Source organism: Mchenga conophoros, linkage group LG23 (genome assembly GCF_057382185.1).
Source record: "Mchenga conophoros isolate Kocher_MC1m ecotype Shallow Benthic linkage group LG23, M_conophoros_male_GT1.1, whole genome shotgun sequence".
Lineage (NCBI taxonomy): Eukaryota > Metazoa > Chordata > Actinopteri > Cichliformes > Cichlidae > Mchenga > Mchenga conophoros.
In genome coordinates this window covers 45,787,803-45,806,149 of record NC_140547.1, presented here as the reverse complement: position 1 = coordinate 45,806,149, position 18,347 = coordinate 45,787,803, and the positions used below count along the sequence as shown (strand labels likewise).

The 18,347-nt window shown below is 43.9% G+C and overlaps 1 protein-coding gene, 1 long non-coding RNA gene and 1 pseudogene across 3 annotated transcripts in view; 1 reads left to right on the top strand and 2 right to left on the bottom strand.

Annotated features, from left to right (window-relative positions):
* Positions 1–18,347, bottom strand: part of LOC146548130 (NACHT, LRR and PYD domains-containing protein 12-like) — an 83,788-nt pseudogene that overhangs the window by 40,571 nt on the left and 24,870 nt on the right. The window lies entirely within an intron of this gene.
* On the top strand, positions 3,784–6,449 carry LOC146548132 (uncharacterized). The gene is made up of 3 exons (XR_014890924.1): positions 3,784–3,923; positions 4,004–4,413; positions 6,170–6,449. It is a non-coding gene; the product is annotated as an uncharacterized LOC146548132 (long non-coding RNA).
* Positions 6,616–10,640, bottom strand: LOC146548131 (uncharacterized). Its single transcript, XM_085266252.1, has 6 exons — positions 9,408–10,640; positions 9,215–9,286; positions 8,997–9,115; positions 8,853–8,913; positions 8,668–8,762; positions 6,616–8,232 (listed from the first exon to the last, which is right to left on the bottom strand). The coding sequence occupies exons 1-6, from the start codon at positions 9,441–9,443 to the stop codon at positions 7,350–7,352; spliced, it is 1,266 nt and encodes a 421-aa protein (XP_085122378.1). The 5' UTR covers positions 9,444–10,640; the 3' UTR covers positions 6,616–7,349.

The following is an 18,347-nucleotide window of genomic DNA, read 5'->3' as shown; positions in this document are numbered from 1 at the left end:
ATGAAAAAATGGGATCACCAAGAATACCCTAAAAATGGCATTGAGGGGGTGTTACAGTGAAATAAAATGAAACATTTTCATCTGAAAATGTTTCATTTTAGTAAAAACAATTCTCTGTAGTCAAGAACAACACCAACACAGAGAAGAAGAAGAGGGGGTCGTTTTACTACACATCATAAAAACGCAATCATTCATCTTCCAACTGTATCTTTCTGTTCTGGATTTAGAATCATTGGTTGTTTACTGATCTGTACTTTGGGAGTCACACTGTTGTGATACTGGGGAGAAAAGGGTAAGGTTTGATAGACTAAACCATTACACACAAAACTTGAAAAACCTAAAGAGTGTGTGAGACTGCTAGCTGTGACGTTCAGCAATAAACTCATCTACAAATGTGTTAGTAAAGAGTGACTTGTACTTCTGTCCCATTAAGCAACGGTTTAACAAATTTCACTGCAAACTATAAAAGGAATCTGGATTTAAATAGAACATAGTAGTGCAGGAAACACTAGTATAAGGTGTCTATGGAACAAATCTCCTTCAGCGTTCAAAATGACCAAAGTGAGGCCTACAGGCGTTTCTCTTAGTTGGTTGTGTTCAGGGAAAAAGCAGCTAAATACACTGAGACTGCTCCACATTGTTAGTGAGTTAACTCTGGATATCTGTAGGTTTGTCAAACTTGGAGTGAACAAAAGCAGAAAACAGTAAAAGATGCAGACAGTGAAAGTCTGGTTTATTTCATGAACACAATGAAACATTTTCGGCAAAGCAGCACACATGATAAATAGATACACATAACACGGACAGTGAGAAGTAAAACTCGTCGTCTTACCACATGTTATATTCTGTAAACTTAAAATAAACCACAGAAATGAGTGTTTTAAAGTCATTATTAAAAACATGAGTCAACATTACTGAAGTGACACTTTAACGATGCTTCACATCACCGTGTTTATGATGATAAAACATGTTCTCTCGTTAGTAGATGTCTGCGCTGACACTTGTCATGAAAATGTCCCGAGCCAGGGTTCCTCTTCAATTATCACTGATCATTAATAGGGTCACAAAAGATTTGTCACATTATTTCACAATGTGCATGAACTCAAAATCTTTAGAGTTTCATATTTATAAAGTATCGCAAAGAATACATTTATACCGTTGTATGAGCCACAAGCTGTGTAAAGCAACTATTGGCGACTGTCAAGCCTTTGAGTCGCCGAGCAGCTGAATAGGCGAATAATGTTGACGCGCCCGCTGTTTAAAACGTAAGTCAAAGTTCCAGGTTAAAACTCCTTTATTTGTTATCAAATCCTTAAAATCCGTAGAAAAACAGTGATCAAAACATTCCAAGCTTGAGCGGTCAGCAAAAGTCGACTTCCCCCATCACCCACTCATTCACAAAAATTCCCTCAGGACGTGAACAGATGATATAGCAATCACTATTACCGACACCACGTGACCCAAAGCTACGCCTTATCCACAACAGCAACTATAAATAACGAATCTAAACGTATATACATAAAATACAGAAATGAATGAGGTGGAATGAATACTACAAATGTACATAAGGTGCAGCTGCAGTCTGGCAGTGGGAGCAGTGTGACAGGTCAAGTGTTAAGAAGGGAGATGGCGAGGGGAAAGAAACTGTTCCTGTGTCGGGTGGTCCTGGTCTGCAGGCTTCTGTACCGTCTGCCAGAGGGCAGCAGATCAAAAAGTCTGTGTGCAGGGTGTGAGGGGTCTGTGATGATTTTCCCTGCCCGTTTCCTGGTTCTTGAGCGGCACCCCCCTGCCCTCCTGGATGGCAGGGGGGATTCGATTCTGAGAACTCACGGCAGTGTGCCTCCCCGAGATGTTATTCTGAGCGAGCCCTTCCGAGATGTATCCAGTCTGCAGTCAGAGATCTTATTCTGAGTATTCACAGCAGCCGTAGCCTCTCCAAGATCTTATCCGTGCTGACTCAATGAGCCCATTTTGAGAAACTCACGCCTCTCCCATCGTTCCAATCCCAGCGGGCAGCCTTGTGGGGGTTTGAACAGCCGGTTCCGCTTTCTCAAGCCAGCTCCGATCAGCCAGAACCCTGTTACCATGGTTCCGAATAGGTAGATATCTTCAGCACGCAGACTCACCCGAGCCCAAACTTCTCGTTGAGAAATTGCATTTAGGGACCAGTTTTCAACAGGACAATGACCCCAAACACACCTCCAGGCTGTGTACTAGAAGAAGTATACTAGATGGCGGCGCACACAGACGCAGCGGCTCTATGCTCTCCACTTGGGTGCCTTTCTTTTTTGTTTCTCCACTTTTTCTTCTTCTTTTGTTTTCCTTATTGTGAAGCCAAATTTTCCTACAACCATCTGGAATTATGCAAGATTGGATATAACAGCCAGATCCCCATTACCAGTGATTATCAGAGGGTGCACAACATCCCCCCGGAGATAGCGAGAACATCGGGTGCTCCGTGGATTGTTATCGGCTCTGCCAAGAAACGCAGGCGGCGGAAGGAACGCAAACAAAAGCGGGGATGCCTGTCGGGCCTGCTGGCCAGGCTAAAGAAGCAGCCTTTCAAACCACCGCTCCCGAGCATCTTTCTGACCAGCGCACGGTCGGTCGTCAACAAAATAGACGAACTGAACCTACTTCTCGCCGCACAGTCAATCGTCCGTGACTGCTGTGTCCTGGTCGTCACGGAGACATGGCTCACTCCGCGAGGCTCCTGCCTACGACAGCCGTAACGCTCCGACAATCCATCAAGCGGTGGTAACTTAGCAAAGTCGTACTGAAACATCTGACAGATTTTCGAGCGCCGTGCACATAAAATCGTTTCGAGGTCAGTAAACACAACCAGAGGTCATACATAAGGCACACGGGGTTATAAGGGGCTCTGTCGACTTTCAGAAAAATCAAAGGATTGATTTTAAGTGCGCCGTATTTTCCAAACAACACGGTAATAACGACGGCCCGCTAGCATGCTCTACCAAAAATAGTGCTTTGATTGTATCTGACGGACGAAAGCTAAACCAGTTCCACACCACTGAAGCTGCAGCATTTTTACAAACCAGTTCTGGTTCATCCGTTTCATTTAGCGATCCACTTTCGCTCTTCTCATTCTGCGTCATCATCCAATTCCACCTGTGATCTTGTGTCACCATTGCTCTCTGAGCTTTGTGTTGCTTCTTCTGTCACCTGACAAATAGGACATACATGACAATAAGAATAAAATGTGGAGCTGCTTCAGTGTGTCTGTCACTTTGTGCAGATCTTGACTGATCAGTAATGTTTGTAGGCTGAGTGCATTTTTAAAACAAGTTGTGCAAACTGCACTACAAGGTGGAATATTTGCAAAATCATAACTATGACCTATGAATACGTCAGTGCCATTAAGATGAAATTCTTGTGTCACCAACATTTTAACGTTAGGCATATAATTCTAACAGCCTCTGTAAACTAATATCCTGGCTGCTCGAGGCTGCTGTTTTCTCTGACAGCTTCACTTAGATTAGAATTAGAAACGCTGCTCTGAGACTGAGAGAACTAACAGTGCTGCATGTTGTGCTGTTAGTTTCCAAAACACGTTATTCATGGTTACATACAGTTTTAGACTGATGTGGGCCAAAGCCTAGCATAGCCTGCAACGTTATTGTGACGGACACATTTTATGTGTCAGACCCAGGACCCTGAGCAGTTATGGACTAATATTATAATGTATGTATTTTGTATTGCTGTCCCTCGTTCTCCCTGCTTGTAGACGTGTGTGTGTGTGTGTGTGTGTGTGTGTGTGTGTGTGTGTGTGTGTGTGTGTGTGTGTGTGTGTGTGTGGCCCTGGCAGGTGATTGGCCACACCTGCAGCTGATCAGGCCTGTCGGAGGAGCTATTTGAGAGTGTGGTGGAGCTCTCTCCGACGCTGGATCATTGCGTGGCTTCACGTCAGTCTCTCGACCAGTTCCTAGTTTGAGTCTGCTGCATTATTGTGTGTCTGACGGCTTCCTCTCTCTTATGTCCCCAGGAGTTACGGGGAGACGAGAGGACAGCGAGCACGGGGTGCTCATCACGGAGAAGCGGAGACAGGAGCACTAGCACTGGGAAGAGGACACGTCACGGGAGTCGGGAGAGCACGGGATTTATTGTCATGTCTGTCCATCGCTGTAAATAAACGCACTGCTTGTACATAGAGCACCGCGCCTGTGTCCTCCTTCCCTACACCCCCACGGTCTGCCAGCCAGACCGTGACATTATGAGTGAACTTGGCTTTAAGTGACTTACAGGTTTCTCTGAAAAATACTTTCTTATATCCAGGTTCTTCCTCTTTGCTGCCGTCCTCCTCTCCTCCTGGGAGCGCAGGCTTGCCGCTGCTAAAACTCAACAGAGCTCCCTGAAAGGTTCAGCCAATCACATTGGCCATATTTGTCACATGAGGTAGGACTCCAGTACAGGACGTAATTTAACTCTTTCGGCACCGCTGGGTGAATGAGACGTTGACAGATTTTTTTTTCTTCTTTCTATCAGGTTTGCTTTTCTTTACTCGAAGAGATCAAATTATTGGTGAGGACAATTCAATAATCGCTGGATATTGGTGGGGACATGTCCCCTCCGTCCATGCCAAATCGACGCCCTTGCCCGAATCGATTCAATCCATGATTCGATTCGATTCGATTTGGGGAAATTTTGCCTCAGACAGTCAGCAATATTATAATTTAGATCATACCCCCCCCCCACACACACACACACAGCCTTATGGGTACAGTAGTCTCCTGCTACACCTCCTTTTAGCTAAAGACATACTTCACAATGACTCACTCAGCTCACAAGAACAGGAATGCAGAGCATTATCAAACGTTAAAATGATACACATCTCTCACTTGTTCACTTACATTTAAACGAAACACATAATTGTAAACATCTCTAACAGCCTAAGCCAGCTTTGAATAGGGCCTGAATGGATAACTTCAGAGAATTACACATCCAATCTTACACGAGGTCTCACCGCTCGACCAGATCTGGTAACAGTCCCTGTTGGTGTGAGGTGGCTCCTATTTCTCCTTAGAAAACCTGTCTGTCTCTACCACATAAGATCTGGGAGCACTGGCAGGTCCAACTACTGCTCCAGTGGTTCCTTCAGTAGTAATCCACACCTTCTGTCCTGACTCTATGTCTGCGGTTGTAGTGTTTTGCCTGCTCACGCCTCCCCTCCTCATCCTTCTCGCGAAAAGCCTGTAGGTCGGGCCACTTTGGCACCAGCTTCGCAGCAGCTTGTGGCAGAGAGGTACGCAGGTGTCTCCCCATGAGCAACTGTGCCGGTGAGAGCCCATGTTCCAGTGGGGTGGCCCTGCACGCTAGCAGTGCTCTGCTGTAGTCACAGTCCTCTCAAGTCTTTAATGGTACGATCAGCGCGTTCTGCCTCCCCGTTGGCTTGGGGGTACCTGGGGCTGCTCGTTTCATGTGTGAACTGGTACTCTTTAGCAAAGTGCTTGAACTGTTCTGATGAAACTTGCGGCCTGTTGTCCGATACCACAGTCTCGGCAACTGCATGTCTTGCAAAGGCCTCTTTTATAGCATTAATAGTGACCTCTGCTGTTGTGTCTCTCAGTTCACCAAGTACCACGACCAGATTTGGTGTGTGGTAGTAACAGGCAAATGAACTTTTGTTTTTTAATGATCTGAATATATATGAATGCTTGTGCATAAATACACAAACAATACACATATGCTTTCATGCTTTCAATTGTGTCATTTACGTGATCTAGGTCAGCGGTCTCCAACCTTTTTTGCACCACTGACCGGTGTATGCCCGACAATATTTTCACGGACCGGCCTTTAAGGTGTCGCGGATAAATACAACAAAATAAAACTAGTACCGGTACCGAAAAAGAAGATTTATTCATAACACACGTGAAAAGACCCAGGAAAACCGAGTTAATGATAAAAACGATAACAAAATAACGCTGAAAAGCGATAAAAACCCTGAAAACCAGACATTTCACACCTGAGCCTCAACTCTCGTGGCCCGGTACCAAACGACTCACGGACCGGTACCAGTCCGAGGCCCGGGGGTTGGGGACCGCTGTTCTAGGTAGCTCTGTTTTGGAAGTTCAGTTCAAGCTAGAAATGTGCTTTGGAGTTTGTATGTGTTTTGTCTCTAGGGGCCACCACATATATTTCTATTTACATTCAGGTGACAGCAATCCATGGATGGTTTCGACATGCAAGAGGATATTTTCCCCGGTGCCCAGCGGGAGAAGACACTGCTTGCGATGTCGATGAGGTCCTGTGGCCAGACCCCAACAGACGGCGGGATCCATGAGCCCACGTATGCACAATTGTCATGATTTTTTGTGTGTACAGTATAGTGTTTTTTCTATTACTGTATTATGTTTGTGTTTTGCTTTATCTGAATTGATGGTGCTGCAGTGGACAATATTGAGTAGGCCTATTTGCTTTTTTTGGTTGTTTGTGTCTCCTGAAAATGTGCCTTCAGAATAAACAATGACAATGAAAGACTGCAGTGTTTTATATGTAGACTAGTGTGTCCCCCTGATCTGATCTGCATGTGATGCAAGTATGTGTCATTTTGTCAACAGAGTTACATCTTGACAGAGGAATGTTAGGTTTTGACAGCAGAGTTTCAGTTTGGCACAGATGTGAATGGTATATTTTGATGTGTCATGTTTACTTGTGTTTAGAGTTTTGGCACAATGAGCGACGTTTTGCAAAATGTGTTCAAGCAACGGGCAAAAACTGTAACATGTTTTTCACCAAAGATTTCAGCAATTATAAAAATTCAACTCAAGCTATTCAGCTATTAGCATTCACACTGCATTTTCTACAGGAAGTACATTTTATATACCAGTTTCAGTTCAAAGTGCATTAAAAATAATAAATAATTATTAAAAATAATACCATCAATATGTTACTGCACTACACTTACTGGACTTGTGGAAGTATTTTGAGAACCATAAGAGATTCTTACAAATGTTTGAAAGAAAAAAAATCTTTAACATAGCTGGAGACTCGTGTAGAAATATGAATGAGTTTATAAAGTTTCTGTCATGGTGTGCTGTGACAGGCAGGTAGTAGGACCCAAACACAGGACTCTTACGTGGAATGAAACTTGAATCGGCAGCTTTTATTGCTGGAAACTCAGGTGGACTCAAGAAACTACAAACTAAGAAACAAGAACTAGGAAAACAAATCAGGAACTATGAACAAGAATCAAGTAAAGAACACGGAGGAGAAAAAACACCCAGCCCACTGAAAACTAAAGAAACCCCCAAAAACATGAAGAACAATCATTAAGGAACATATTTACATATTTAGAGTTACTGCAACACCAACACTGGGTCACAGCTTCAGTGTCAGTCGGTGACTTTTGGTCTGCAACAGCAGCAGAACAGACTTCTCAGTCTTTTGAAGAAGCCCTTTTTCTTCTTCTTGATCTGACGGTCTTCGGACTTCATGCTGGCTTCAGGTTCTGGAAAAGGTTCCTCAAAGGGAACATCAGGAACCGGCCCAATTTCAGAACAAGATCCGTTGATCATATGATCTTCACCTTCAACACAGGATTTGGACTCGCCATAGGGTTCCTCACAGGGAGCGTCGGGCTCTGCAACACTTTCTGACAGAGCTCCTTCGATCGTAAGGTCTCGAGTACTCAGACTGGATGCCCTTTCAGAAAGAAGTTCCTCACAGGGAACGTCGGGCTCTGCAACACTTTCTGACAGAGCTTCTTCGGCTGGTGGAACATTTGCCACTGAAAGGCCGTCAGAGGAGCGCTCACCATTTGTGCTCTTCACATCAGGACTTGAAGGGGGCTCAAAGATTTCACATATCCGGATCCTTGCTACATCAGCAATGGTCTTCAGCAACAGGGGTGCAAAGTTTGCAACTTGGATAGACAGAATTTCTTCAGGAAATTTCTGTCTAATCTCCGTCAGGATGCTGTCGACCAGATCGTCTCGGATAGAGCGGGTGAAGACGGCCTGTGTTTCCATCGCCGTGAGGCTCTTGGAGACACGATCTAAAGTGGCCTTGGTGACACTGGTGGAGAGGATACTTAGACTCTGGGAGGCCATGTTTAGGAGGGGACGAGGAGGAAGCTCCCAGAAGCCCTGGAGAACGCGGGGAACTACCTCGACCACTAACTCCTGCGCGGTGAGCAGTTTGCTGTTAGGCTGTTCCTGCTGCTTCTTTTTCAGGATTTCAACGTAATCCTTCACCGCGCTGAGGAATTTAGGTGCTCTGTAGAAAAACATGATAAGAGTTATCTGTTAAACATATTCAAAGCATCATTTAAATATTGAAACACTGTAGCTGGACTGTTAACCCTGTAACCACCTTTGTATCATACATGAGTTTCTGAGACCTCGATCTCATCAACATGATCAATACTTGCTATAATTTCTAAATGTTGTGGACAAAACTCTTTTTTAGTCTAAAGTTAACATTGTCGTTAACACAAAGTTGCCAAAAACACCCAGTGTATCAAATGTGATACAAAAAATAAATACACAATAAAAGTAAATCATACACAACATGACATAGCAAAGAACTCATGTGTGGCTTTTGTTTAAAGGGTTGATAAACATCTCAGTTCCAAAGAATCTGAATTTTCTGGCTGTTTTTTGATGGGTTGGGTCTTACAGGGTTAATAACTGTATGTTACATGTGACTCACTGAAATTTAGGAGGTACGGCCTCTGGGAACTGAAGAAGCAACCTGGCTTCAAATTCAACGTCCCTCATTTTATTGCTGACGTTCACCGCCCACACCTGAAACAGAAAACACATTTACAGTGCGCTTATGTGTAAAGGTTATGTGCACGTAATGAAAAAAAAGTCTTGTGGGTTTTCTCGTCTTACCAGCCTTAGAAGAGGTTTGGCTTCCTCTTCGTCAAAATCCTCTAACTCAAACTCCCACAGCCTTCAAAAGAAAGCAAAGCAGAGGTTTTCTCTCAGCACTTACACGTCATCACAAACAGACTTTCAGGCGTGACAGTAACTCACTGCTCTCTGAGCGTCTCCCTGCTCTTCTCCACCAAAAGATCTCTCAGATCTTCAGCAGTGAGGTTCGGTGGAATTAGATCTTCCTGCTGAAGTCTGAGAAACTCCGTCATTATCGCAACCTAAAAGTAAAGGAGACATTTAATCACCACCACTCTCAGGTCCTCAGAAATGACCTGATATTTTCTGTCAGCTTTGGTTTGCATGAATCTGGGTCTAACCTGAGCCTTGTAGCCCGGAAGATACCAGCAGATCTTTACAGCTGTTTCATAAATCGGTGTGTTGAACAACATCTGTCAAAGAAATAGCAATTTAGTCATTGTTACTTAAAATGATTCTCAGTTTGTCAACTTTTAAAACGACATCAAATTCTTCAAATTACTGAAATGCAGTAAAAGCAAAAGCGTCACATACCCTGATAGGCTTATAGACTCCTTGACTCTTTTCCATTTAAACGTGTTCAAATCAAAGTCAGGAAGAAAAACGTCAACTGCTCTCCAACGATGGCGTACGGGGGATCTGGACCTGAAAATGCTCTCAGCTCGGTGGTCTCGCACAGATGAGCTCTTTTGACAGTCTGATGTTTATTTATGAATGCAGAATTTCTTGAGCAGTCACCATGGAAACTTGATGCAGCTTCATGTTGTTAAATTAAAAGTAAACACTGTGTATTTTGCACTACACTCCACTAAACTTATCATATAAGTAAATAAAGTGTGGGTTAGGTCCCTCCTGTGGAAAGAGCCACACAAACCGATGGATCAGAAAAGACAAAGTCAGCTACAGCATGCCTTTTCATATTATGTGCCTGCTTATCTCCATTTCTTTACAGTAGATGGGAACTTTTGCAGTAAAGCAATGGCTTACAAACAGTGGACTGTGGACTAATGCAGACATCTGAAGCCTGACAGCAGCTGGTATATACACAGCTTTGGACAAACTGGCCCTTTAAACAGCCCAGAGGAAGAAGAGACCTCTGCGTTATCAGTGCAGCCTAAAGCACAATAATAATAATACTATTAATATGATTTTTAGAGCAATAATGCCCCAAATAATGAAGTCATTAATTACACATCCGTCATGCTTCACAGGAGGTCAGGAGTGACCGATGAACGTGATGCTACATTAGAGTCTGTCCTATGAGTTCAGCAGGAGGAGGTGAACCCACAGCTGGGACCAGTTCTCTAGTGGGTCCAGTATCATACTTGTGTTCATCCTGGTCTGAACCTGGTCAGAAGAACTGACTTCACTTTTGAAAATTCAATACTTATAAAAGGTAACCCCAAACAGTCTACAACGGCTGTTTTCTGTCCACCGAAGCAAATTTGATTGACGAGGTTTTTGTACCTTCACTTCTCCAAAAAGCAAATAAAGAGATTAAACAAAGATTTACTGAACGACCGTCAGAATTCCCAGAGCTAACGTAGATCGCTTTATGCTCTTGAGTCAGGAGGGATAAGAAAAGTGACTGCAAACATTGTGGAACGATTCATAGCGTTTGATTGCTTGTGTGAATGTATTAAACAGGAAACCAGGAGCTGCAGAAACCCAGTAATGCTGAAGACGCATGCGTGTGCGTTTATTACAGGTTTTTCTGAATGCTTAAACCCTAACTGTGATTCTTACAGCACAATTCCTAAAACTATTGATACTTATAGCAAAACCACTCACTGAGTGTGCAAAGCTAAAAGCACAAACACTGCTTTGCACTCAGTTTGCCATTTTGTAACACACACTTTGCAAACCTGTAGCTACAATCCACTGCACAGCACTCTTTTTGCAGAACTGTAAACACAACTCACTGCTTTGCACTCAATTTCCAAATGATCAACGCACTCCTAGCAAAACTATACACATTTATGGCCATTATTTACACTATTTTGTCAACTGTCTGGCACACTGCCACATGTGAAAGCTTTTTTAGATAATTAGTTCACTTTGCAATCAGCCTAAGCACTATGATACAGGTAAGCTCTGTGTGTGGAGTACAATGGAGGGAGCAGGAAGAGTGAGAGGAGGCCGAGGAAGAGGACGTGGAGGTGAAGAAGTAGGATGAAGAGGACAACAAGGACAAGGAGGAGCAAGAGGAGGACGAGGAGGGGGGAGAGGACGGGTAAGAAGAGTAAGAAATAGAATTGCTGATGACATCAGAGCTACAATAGTGGACCATGTCATCAACCGTGGAGTGACCCTGAGGGAAGCTGACCAACGGTTTTCTTGGATGTGGTTTGTTGTCATAATCAAAAACGTGTCTTATTTTTTATTTGTGTTGTTGCTGATCGGCCATTGGACTGCTGAGCCTGCAGTGAACAGCCAGTCACTGACTCTTGATGCTAGAGCAAGGACAACTGAGCTCTCTCTCTCTCTCTCTCTCTCTCTCTCTCTCGCTCTCTCTCTCGCTCTCTCTTTTAAATAAATAATACGTTCGAGCTGTTTATGTTTTTGACTTGTTATGGACTATGACTGGCAATGGGAGGGCTGGCGGACTCATATTATGGAGGTGGAGGGTAGACACATTTTGTGTGCAAGAGACCACATACTACAGTGGTGATTGACACAGACTTCAATGGACATTTAGGTGAAGGGAACAGAGGTTATGAGGTGTTGGGTAGGTGTGGTGTTTAGGAGAGAAATCTAGAAAGACAGATGTGGGGCAGATTTTCCAAGTGGAAATGGCCGTGGTGCACACATACTTCAAGAACAGGGAGGAACTTGTAGAAATATATGAAAGTGGAGGAAGCTGCACACAGGGCAACTAAATATTATGCAGAAGGTGAAATCAAAAAGACAGGAGACAAGGAGGTGTCAGGGAGAATGCAGCTATGCAGCATCAAATGGTAGTTTGAAGGATGAGTTTGGACATCAAGAAGAGGAAGTGAGTGAAGGCAGAGACATGCAGGAGTATAAACAGGCTCTGGGTAGTAGGGAAGACTTACCAGATGGCTGGGATAGTACAGCTTTATTGAGATAAACTGCCAAGAAGGGGTTTGACGTCTTCTCTGCACAGAAGAAAGGGAAAAAAGAAAAGTGATTTTGAAAGTATTTGAAGGAAGAGATTTACAAAGAAAAAGAAGTGTAGTTAGCGAAATGAAGAAAATAGACCAAGAAACTGGGAGGCTAGGCATGTAGCAGAAAGAGGTGACAAAGGAAAAGGCTCAGTGCCACGTATGTGAAGCTGGACCCCAAGGAAATGAGGGAATGAGACTTGCTAGGCAGAGAGTGAGTTTGAATGGATGTTCAAACCCAAAAAGAAAAAGATATATTCACATAACATAGATTGAAAGAAGCTGCAGGTGGCACAGCAGCTTTAATGTCTTCCAGACAGGAAGTTTTGGAAAGAAATATCATCATTTCCCAGATTTTACTATCTTAGTGTTCTGTAACAAAATCACTGTTGTGCGCATGGTGTTAGAGATGATGATGATTACAAACAAACTTAATGTGCTAGTCGTGCTTTTCTTGAGGGATTTGTCCTTCCACCAGTTTTCATGTCATTGGAATCATTTGTATTCACTGATTCTGGCACTTATTTCATCAAACCAAACTCCAAGTAAATACTTTCGGCTTTTTGGTTTTGTCAAACGAACTAATGTAAAGAATGCCTGGCTGTGCACTACACCACGCAGTGGGAATTTGTCTTCTCCAGTTAAATTCAGGATTAACTTGCTTTATAACACAGACCTCAAAAGTAACCGTTATAACCCCAAACACAAGAAAATGTGATCTACAGCACAGTGAGAACTGGCAACGCTTATCTGGAGGGGTCAGAGTGAATGAACTGGACACCTGTAGAAGCAGGATTTGATTTCCACTGATTTCCTTTCTGATCCGATACCAAGTAAAATTCAGGGTGGTATCGACGATACTGATCTGATACCGATACTCTGAACAAAAACTTATTTTTTTTACTCTATCTTTTATTTTATCTCAAATTATAGCGTCGTAATGATCACAGGACATCAGATTACTTGTTCTTATCACTTAATGATGCAGAATTATCATATAGAAATGAAAAACCTGAAGTTGTGGCTATTTGTTGCCTGCCTGCAGCATTAAAGGACTCCGTGAGAGACGTCTGTCTCGCCCTGGCAGCACCTCTCCCTCTCCTCCTCTTCAGTTCGCCTCAACATACGCTCGTCATATTCTGTGATGTGATTCACTCTGAGGTGTTTGACCAGGTCAGCGGTGTTACCACAACACCTCACATTCTTGCCACATGTATGGCAAACCACGTCTCAGCTGTTCGTGGAGGTAAAATACGTCTGCACATGACTCTGTTTACGCTCAGCCATTGTTGTGAGTGTGCACGCCAAGGGGCCGGACACAATGACGGGTATCGGAGGAATCGATATTTCAGTATCGATCCGCACATCACTAGTTGAGATACGTTTTAAACTGGTCCAAAAAACAAATGCATATTTTCCCGAACCACTGTTCCTTGACTAAGGTGGATAACGTGATGAGGTCAAGGAAGGGTGTGACGGAGATTTGATTGAAAAACTTTGTCGTCCGTTAAAGTTTCACGTTGGCTTTTTCATCTTGAAAGCCCTCTCTGCTCGTGTCCAACCCGTGTGAACAATCACAGATGTGAGAAATGTAAACAAACCGTCCGCAGAACGCTGATCAGGTTATTTTAAGCGCAAGAAAACAAAAACGTTGCGCTCACCGTCGGCGTCACGGACGAGGCCTGGGGGTCCGGGCCCGTCCACAAAGGTCATTGTAACACAAATCATACGATTGCTAATGAAAATGCTATAAAGCTACATCGCAGATAAGTCTCTGGAGTAACAATCAAGGCCATGTTAGTTATTTGATGAATAGTATCTGTGCCACTCATGGCGCATGACTGAGGAGGACGTTGACCTCTGCAAGTCAGGAAAGTCTGCTACTCATTGTATAAATAAGAGATTTTTTTCAAAAACCAGCCATCATCTCGGGAGGCTGACTCCAAAGTACCATCTCACTTCAAACTTGCAAAACAAGTCGAGTCGATGCGAGCGCACTGCTTGTTTCTAGTTAGTCTTTAAGGATGACAGCATTAGTCTGCTCCTTTGTATGAAATAAAGTGAGTCGAGTCCATGTGGTCTGGCACCCACCCACATTTCTCTGCTAGTGATCCATGAGGACTCCACCTTGTTGCCAGTTCTCTTGTGTGGAAGCTTCAGGAAATGACAGCTTCACTCTGACGTGTGTGAGCTGTGTGAGGTCTGTGGTTAGAAGTTTACAGTGTTTGCTCTTTGTGTCGTCTGTAATATGCTCTATGGCTTTAAAAAAATGGCCACATGTTTCTGTAGCTGAATTTGTCCATCTCTGACCTTCTGAGACTGTATTTTCAAACAGGGACGTTCTGACTTTTCTTCACCTTGTACTTCATTCTGCAAATGTTTTATACTCTATTAGAGTTATTACATTATTCTGTTATGCTATAAAATCAACCCCCATATAAGATCGTACTTAAGAAATACATTTAAAAAACCTTCCTGTGCAAATAACCCAAGTTATCTAGAAGAAATAAAAACTGCACCGCAAACCAAACTCAGGTGTTCGACCTGTTGAGCTCGGGAAACTAACTGGTGTTTCATTTTAGTGAGTGCTTTGTTAGATTCCTTCATTTGAACCAAATGAAGTTGATTAAAGTTGATGCATTGATGTGTTTGAAGTGTTTTGTTAGTTGCGATGGATCTCCTGCTGTCTTTTTTCCTCATTATTAAAAGAGGATTTCTTTGAATTTCAAACATCCATTTCCTGTTTATCTGGTCCCGGGTCACAGGTGCAGCAGTCTAAGCAGAGAATCCCAGACCTCCCTAAACAACCACTTCCTCCAGCATATCCAGGACAATACTGAGGCATTCCCAGGCCTGCTGAGAGATATAACCTCTCTAGTGTGTCCTGGGTCTGCCCTGGAGACTCCTCCTCATGGGACAGGCCCCAAACACCTCACCCAGGATATTTTTAATGAAAACATCACAAATAAGTCGTCAGGTCTGATGGTCACATTTGTGAGATTCAACCACCATAAAGCAGAGATCACACAGGACACACTGTGTAACCCTCAGCTCAGGTGTGTTCAGGACATTTGCTTGGAAGAAGCCGTCTGTGGATAAATCCTGCTCTCCACCTCAGCTGTCAGGTTTATCCAGAGAACGGCCGTCCTGACTTCCAGCAGCCCCACAGTCCTCGTTTCTAATAAACTGGCATCACTGAAATGAACTGTCTGCCTCGCTGTTCAATAATCTGCTCTTTGCCAATTTCCCAGCAGAAGCTTCCACTCATATCAGCATTTTTCTGTGATTCTCACATGAACTAAACATAAAAAGCTGAAGCCAACCTCAGAGTTCCCCGTAGTGAGGAAGAGTTTCCTCTGAGCCACAGCTGAGTTTGATGCGTCCACAAAGGAAGACTGACGGGAGGACAGACTCTGGGAGAAAGGCAGATATTAAAAGATATGAATACAAAGTACGCTGCAACAAACAGGACAGCAGATTATGAAGAGCGGTTAGACCTTCATGTGTCAGTCATTGAAATGTGATCAAAGTTACCTGTTTGACATCCTGATAGAAGAAAATCAGCTTCTTGGATCCGTTTGCAGCAAAGAATTCATGGATCAGACTGAACTGGAAGAATCAGACATTAATGACTCAAAGGTTCAACTCTGAGGAAGGATCACGTCTCTGAACTTACTCTGTCATCAGAGACGATGGCATCTTCCACCGCCGCCTCCTCCAGGCTGCCGGCGTCGGCCAGCCTGCTCATCAGGTATTTATGTCGGGCATCCAGAGCTGCCCGCCGTTCCTCCTTCACGGCTCTCGCCTGTTTGGCTACTTCTCTCCTCGCCTCATTGGACAGCAGCATCGTCCTTTTACCAGACACCTGGAGAAACATCAGCTCAGTCTACAGACGCAGAGACCAGTGAGAGCTTGGCCCAAACATCTGCAGGTTTCTGAGGACCACGTTTGACCCTGACTGGAGGCATCGATTCTGAGTGTGACTGCCTAAACTGAGCTACTGTCCCCCCTCCACTGAGACGTTCTCCTGTGATGTGTCATGGGGGGAAGTGTTCCTCACGGTTGGACTCGTGAGAAGTTCAGTCAGTTTATTCAAACTTTAAAAAGACGCATTTTCAGTCTCTGGATTTCAGCAGAAACAAATGTGAACACAGCACTTTTTGATTGAGTATAAAAGGATGAAAGAGTCAGTGATTAGTAACATTGTTGCTGACTGATGCTGTTGTAGAGCTGTCTTTGGATCCTCACCTTCCTGGAAGCCTTCCCTGGATTGCTCATATATCATTAACTTGTTTGTGTTCAGTAGAATCAGGTGTTGTGGATGCAGGTCGTAGCTGTGTGAGGCCTGTACAGTCAGCGCTGTGTGAGCGCTGTGTAACGTTAGCTTAGACTTCTTTCTGTTGTTATCATCCTTCAGGTTAATGTTGTTTTCATTATGCATCACAGGAAGTGTGGGTGGCTGTTAGCCTCACAGCTCATGGAGAGTTGCTGCTGCTCTGCCTCCTTTTTGATGTTTCTGCTCTTTGTGGCTTTGTGTTACTTTGTGTCGTGTCTGAAACAAAGTGAGTCCATGTTACTAACTGTAGTCGGCTCTCTGTCTCGTGCACAGCTGACTGTTGTCTGAATGAAAGTGTTTTTGTACTTTGTGTAATCTGTTGGGTCTTTGAGCCCTTTTTAAACAGCATATGAGCCATATGTATGTGTGTATATGAAAGGTTGTTTGTAAGACATCAAATTGTTGCTTATTCTAGAGCTGCTGCTGTGCCTGATTGGTCTACTCGCTCGAAACTGAAGGTTGACTTGATTCTTTTGGTTTTTTACATTTTGTCAATAAACCAACTTCTTTATGATTTGAACGGCGTCTCTGACGTGTCACAGGCCTGTCAGCTTTCTTGGTGATTGGTATAGATTTGAGCTTCATGCTCTGGCTGTTGTTGGGTTTTCCTCTTTCATATTAAAGCTTTTGTCCTACATTTGGCTCTAAAGTCTAATTCTAATCCCAGCACTGTGTCTGGGTGTGTGATGCTTGTTTTCCTGCTCTTTCTCATGAAACAGTCACAACATTCTCAGTCCAACTTTCACTCTTTGCTGCGTTTGCTGCAGCTGCAGTGAACATGGTGCCGTTTGCCTTTAAGAAAGTTGTGCACAAAGGCTTTTTCTCTAGCAGACAGCTGTGTGGCTAAAAGTCAGATCATTTTTTACCACCTCAGTCACACTGGACTGAAACAAGAGTGAAACTAGGAAGAATCAGAGTTTGTCCAGTGACTGCACTGATTTTCTTCATATTCACAAACTGATTCTAAGTAGTTGCATCAGCTAATCACCCGGACACTGAGCGTCCAACACGCTCCCTGAAGGGAAACGATTACATCCTCCAAACAATCACAATCTGTCTCTGAATGACTGGAATTATTCTCTGATTTGTCAATAACTGGAGTTTATCAATGCAGACACGTTGCCAACATGATGAAGTCAGTCTGAGTCGCATCTCTTTGGCTAACTTAACTCAAGTGGTTGCCGACTATTCTGGTTCTATTCCCATATAACAGCAGGGTTGCTGAGCACCTCTGTCACTCTGCACTTATGTTCCCAGTTCTCTTTTGTGGAGGAATTTTCCAGGAATTCCTGGGACCAGCTTTCCATGAGAGACCCGATCAGGAGCGACTGTCCTGGACACTCCCAGCATCACAGGGACTCACAAACCCGTCTACCACAGTGAGAAGACTGATGGTCACAGGCCCACATGTAGCTTTAGATCACACGTGTGCACTTCCTGTGGTCACTGCTGTAACTCTAGACTCACCGAGGGGCCAGTGGTTGGTGAGGCAGCAGCAGCTGAAGTCATGTGACTAATGGCTCTCAGCTTCTGTCCTCCTATTCGCCGGTGTCCTTCACCTGTCACACCTGGTCAAGAAAGAGTGAGAATGTTCAGAGCTTTAATGGAAAAGAATATTATTACATATAAAAGGCCTCTAACAAGTATTGTAGTGTTAATCAGGATGAAGTCCATCATGAAGACTTCAGAGTGGTTCAGACAGTCGGTGTTTCATCCACAGAGCCTCCAGTCTGCATATCAAAGGATCCTGAGGAATGACAGTGAAGCCCGAGTTCCCCTCATTACATTCATGTGTGTGACTGTGAGGAAAAGGTGATTGTATGAACGTGTGTGAGCGAGTGAATGAGGCTTGTATCAGAGTGGAGATAATGTCAGCGGCACAAGCTGGACGCTGCAGGTGTCACATGTGAATCTGTGCATCAGTGTCTGCACCTTTGTGGAGGTGAAGCTCAGGAGGTTTGGATTTGTTCAAAGCTCTGTCTGCTCCATCTTTCTTTCCCTCAGGCCTCTCCA

Coding starts and splice junctions, on each gene's coding strand:
- LOC146548131 (XM_085266252.1), bottom strand. CDS start 9,443: ATGGAAAAGAGTCAAGGAGTCTATAAGCCTATCAGG. Junction 8,763..8,852: donor CCAAACCTCTTCTAAGGCTG/GTAAGACGAGAA, acceptor TTTCTGTTTCAG/GTGTGGGCGGTGAACGTCAG. Junction 8,233..8,667: donor GCCGTACCTCCTAAATTTCA/GTGAGTCACATG, acceptor GTTTTTCTACAG/AGCACCTAAATTCCTCAGCG.